Genomic DNA, 4,636 nt, shown 5'->3' with positions numbered 1-4,636 from the left:
AGGAACCTGAAGCTTGAGTCGGTTCTTGCGGTTGCTGGTAAAACGGCTCCTCAGTGCTCGGTGCACCTTCCATATGTTCATCTGCAGGCAAAGAGTCAAGAAAATCTTCGTCCCCCTCATCCAGGTCGGGACAGTCATAAAGTCAGTTGGCTCTGTTAGTAATACTGATGAAATCATAAGCAGGTAAAGCAAGGACATGGACTTTTTGGAAAATAAGAGAATAATAATCTTGTTTTACCGCGATCATGCCTTATTGGATCAATACGGCCATGTCCAGTTTATTTTTACTCGGCACCTGTGGAGAGTCAGCCAGCGCAGCACCAAATCCCAAATGATCGGCAATCTGTGTGATCATGCCGCCAACCGAAATTTCGCCTAAAGTAGCGCGACCAACTCTCCCACAGTAGTCAGCTACAAATACTGCTAAGTTGATTGGAGTTTATGATGCCATACTGTATAGAAAGAATAGCTCCCTTTGGGTGGCGACACCGATGCTATCTCCGCGACCAACCATGGTGTACGCCCAAGCCTTCTGTGCGTACCTGAAACATGGGTTATGGATACCCGATGCTTTTGCCCCTTTGGAAACATATTTAGTGTTACCTGTTATAGCGGTCCAAAATTCCGCCGGGACAAACGTATCGAGCACCGTTCCAGGGCCTATTACTGGGAGTTTTAAGATACTCCCTAACTCTTCCACAGATAATTCCATATTAGTATTAAATAATCGAAACTGCAACGTACCGTAGTATTCTTTTTCCGTTTCATTCTACCTACTTTTCAGCTTAAATTCAATGGTAATCAGGAATTCAAGCGTAATGCGCACGAAAGTTGGCCCTTCTAGCTGCATGAATTCCAACATTCCTAAGGTGTGGAACCTACGGTGAACCTCAGCTTGCAATCCCAATTCCTGCAAAGTGTCATTACACATGTACCTGGTGGGGCTTAAGTTTCTTTTAAGATGAACCACATACCTCTTTTGGTGCTCCAAGTTTTCGAACCTAATGTCGTGCTCATTCGGGGTTCTTCTCGCTCTTTGTTGTGGCCTGGATGATTCCACCACATTTTTTCTTTTGTCTACTCGGGGAGATATATTCTTACCTGCACACAACAAAAAGAAACTAGAAATTGAAAAGAGAGATTAGGAAAAATTATTACCGTAGGAATGTCGAGGATGGAAAATGGTAGAACTTTTGTGAAGACGGATAGAGATATGATGGAGATATGAGGTGAAAGTAGGGAGATTTAAGTGAGAAAAATGGAGATTTTTAGGTATGTTTGAGAGAAAGAGAGATGGAGGTAAGAGAATAGGAAGGAGAAGAGGTTAATAAGGAGAGAATGGGTGATAAAGTGGATTTATTTGGGGAAATTCGGCGGTGGACCCATGCACCAACGGTAATTTTTTTTGAAAAAAATCACACTGCGCTAGCTGACACGGCCGTGTCAGCTGACACGGGCGACCGCGTCAGCGCACAAAACCTCAAGGACACGGGCCGTGTTCTTACAAAAAGTAGCTTTTTCACGCAGGGGCTGACACGGGCACCCGTGTCAGGCCCCTGGAATCCCCCTTTCTGACACTTCCTTGGTACTTCCTGACACGGGCCGTGTCAGCTGACACGGGCACCCGTGTCAGACCCCTGATTTTTTATTTTCCTTCAATGCTTTCTTGAGTTGCGCCAGGCTTCTGCTTCTAAATTTTCCAGAGACTTTTTGGGCATGAGATCTTTAACTCCTCTAGCAAACATTGATCACACCTACAAGTAAATAACACACAACCAAACAACGAAAATAATTAGATACAAAAGCGTGGGTTGCCTCCCACATAGTGCTTCGTTTAACGTTGTTTGGCTCGACGGTTGTGCATCTTATCAAACAAGATAAACAACATCAATTTGGCCCACTTCTTGCTCCACATTGTAAGGCTTCAATCTTTGGTCATTCACTTTAAAAATGTCCCCATTGGAAGGATTTTTTATTTCGATTTCTACATAGGGATATACCTTGTGTACCATAAACGGACCCGACCATTTCGATCTCATTTTTCCAGAGAACAACTTTATCCTTAAATTAAACAGTTGTACCATTTGTCCGTCCCAAAATTCCTTCCTTTGGATTCTTCCATCATGCCATTTCTTAGTTTGATCTTTGTAGATTTTGGCATTTTCATATGCCCGGTTCCTAAATTCTTCTAACTCATGGAGTTGAAGGATTCAGGATTCTCCCGCTTTCACAAGATCCAAGTTAAGGAATTTTGAATCCCACAAAGCTTTGTGTTCAAGTTCTAAGGGTAAGTGACATGCCTTACGATATACCAATTGATAAGGGGACATACCAATCGGTGTTTTGAAAGCAGTTCGGTATGCCCAAAGCGCATCATCAAGCTTACTCGCCCAATCCTTGCGAGAAGCGTTAACCGTCTTCTCCAAGATTTGTTTCAGCTGCCTATTTGACACTTCAACTTGACCACTTGTTTGCGGGTGGTACGGAGTGACTATCCGATGTTTTACATTATACTTCAAGAGTAGCTTCTCCATTAGGTGATTTAAGAAGTGAATTCCTTCATCACTTATTAGAGCTCTTGGCACTCCGAACCTGACAAATATGTTTTCTTTCAGAAACTTGACTACCACTTTTGCATCATTTGTTGGTAGAGCAACTGCTTCTACCCACTTAGATATATAATCCACCGCCACCAAAATGTAATTCTTTCCAAATGAAGGTGGAAACGGTCCCATAAAGTCAATACCCCAAACATCGAAGAGTTCAACTTCCAACATGGGGTTTTGCGGCATCTGATTTCTTTTCGAGATGTTTCCCGTCCTTTGACACTTATCGCACTCTTTGATTACTTGCTGAGCGTCTTTGAAAAGTTTCGGCCAGTATAAGCCTGACTGGAGGACTTGGGCAGCGGTTCTATCACCCCTAAAATGTCCACCATAGTCAGAGTCATGACATGCTTTCAAGACATCTCTCTGTTCTTCTTCGGGAACACATCTTCTGACCAACCTGTCTACTCATTTCTTGTACAAGAATGGGTCATCCCATAAGTAAAACTTGCAATCATGCACAAACCTTTTCTTTCGGTTAGAGTCAAATTCGCTAGGGATCACCCGCCTACTAAATAGTTCGCGTAGTTTGCGAACCATGGCATTCCAATAACCGCAAGGATGTGTTCGTCAGCAAACTCATCCTTTATTGGACGCTTTTCCTCATTCTCCTCTATGGGGGACATCCGAGAGAGGTGATCTGCCATAGTATTTTCACACCCTCTTTTGTCACGAATTTCCATATCAAACTCTTGGAGGAGTAGGATCCATCTCAACAGTCTTGGCTTAGAGTCCTGCTTAGCAAATAAATACTTCAAAGCAGCATGGTCAGTATAAACAATGACTCTAGAACCCAACAGATATTACCTGAATTTATCAAAGGCATAGACCATAACTAACAACTCCTTCTCGGTAGTCGCGTAATTCATCTGTGCAGCATTCAAAACATGACTAGCATAATATATGACATGCAACTGTTTATCTCTACGTTGCCCAAGAACTGCTCCCACTGCAATGTCACTAGCATCGCACATGATCTCAAAAGGTAGAGACCAATCTGGAGCAATGACAATTGGTGCCGTCACCAATTTATTTTTTATAGTTTCAAAAAGAACGACACACTCTCTACCAAAGATGAAAGCCTTGTCCTTAACCAACAGGGTAGTTAAAGGTTTAGCTATTTTGGAAAAATCTCTTATGAACCTGCGGTAGAAACTTCTTATACCTTTTTCGTTCACAGGAGGGGGTAGCTTTTCTATTACCTCGATCTTGGCTTGGTCCACTTCTATCCCTTTGTGAGAGATTTTATGACCCAAGACTATGCCTTCTCGAACCATGAAGTGACACTTCTCCCAGTTGAGAATCAGATTGGTCTGTTGGCATCTTTCTAACACAAGGGAAAGGTTAGTTAAACAATTATCAAAAGAAAAACCAAATACCGAGAAGTCATCCATGAAGACCTCCATATGCTTTTCGAGCATGGCCGCAAAAATGGAAGTCATGCATCTTTGAAATGTGGCTGGAGCATTACATAACCCAAATGGCATTCTTCTGTAAGCAAAAATACCATAGGGGCAAGTAAAAGCTGTCTTCTCTTGATCTTCTGGTGCAACCGCTATCTAATTATATCCAGAGTATCCATCAAGGAAACAATAGTACTCATGACCTGCCAACCTTTCCACCATCTGATCAATGAATAGTAAAGGAAAATGGTCCTTTCTTGTCGCTAAATTCAACCTCCTGTAATCGATGCAAACACGTCACCCCGTGACCGTCCTTGTAGGGAGTAACTCATTTTTCTCATTCCTTATAACGGTAGTCCCTCCTTTTTTAGGAACCACATGAACAGGACTCACCCAAGAGCTATCAGATATGGGATAAATTAACCCAACATCTAATAGTTTTACAACCTCTTTCCTAACCACTTCCTTCATTGCGGGATTTAGTCTTCTTTGGGGTTTCACCACTGGTTTGTGACCATCCTTCATGAGGATTTTATGCATACAAATCGTAGGGCTAATTCCCTTCAAGTCTTCTACCGCCCATCCCATTGCACTTTTGTTCTTCTTCAGAACCTTGACCAGCTTGTC

General features: G+C 42.5%; 1 protein-coding gene across 1 annotated transcript; it reads right to left on the bottom strand.

Moving 5' to 3' along the window:
• Positions 1–250: 250 nt before the first annotated feature.
• On the bottom strand, positions 251–3,883 carry LOC127095861 (uncharacterized). The gene is made up of 6 exons (XM_051034495.1): positions 3,437–3,883; positions 3,144–3,340; positions 2,333–2,922; positions 778–1,101; positions 604–693; positions 251–420 (listed from the first exon to the last, which is right to left on the bottom strand). Exons 1-6 carry the CDS (start codon positions 3,881–3,883, stop codon positions 251–253), a joined length of 1,818 nt encoding a protein of 605 aa, XP_050890452.1.
• Between the last annotated feature and the right edge of the window lie 753 nt (positions 3,884–4,636).

The sequence above is a fragment of the Lathyrus oleraceus genome, chromosome 1, assembly GCF_024323335.1.
Source record: "Lathyrus oleraceus cultivar Zhongwan6 chromosome 1, CAAS_Psat_ZW6_1.0, whole genome shotgun sequence".
NCBI classification, from domain to species: Eukaryota; Viridiplantae; Streptophyta; class Magnoliopsida; order Fabales; family Fabaceae; genus Lathyrus; species Lathyrus oleraceus.
This window is presented reverse-complemented; position numbering and strand designations above follow the sequence as displayed.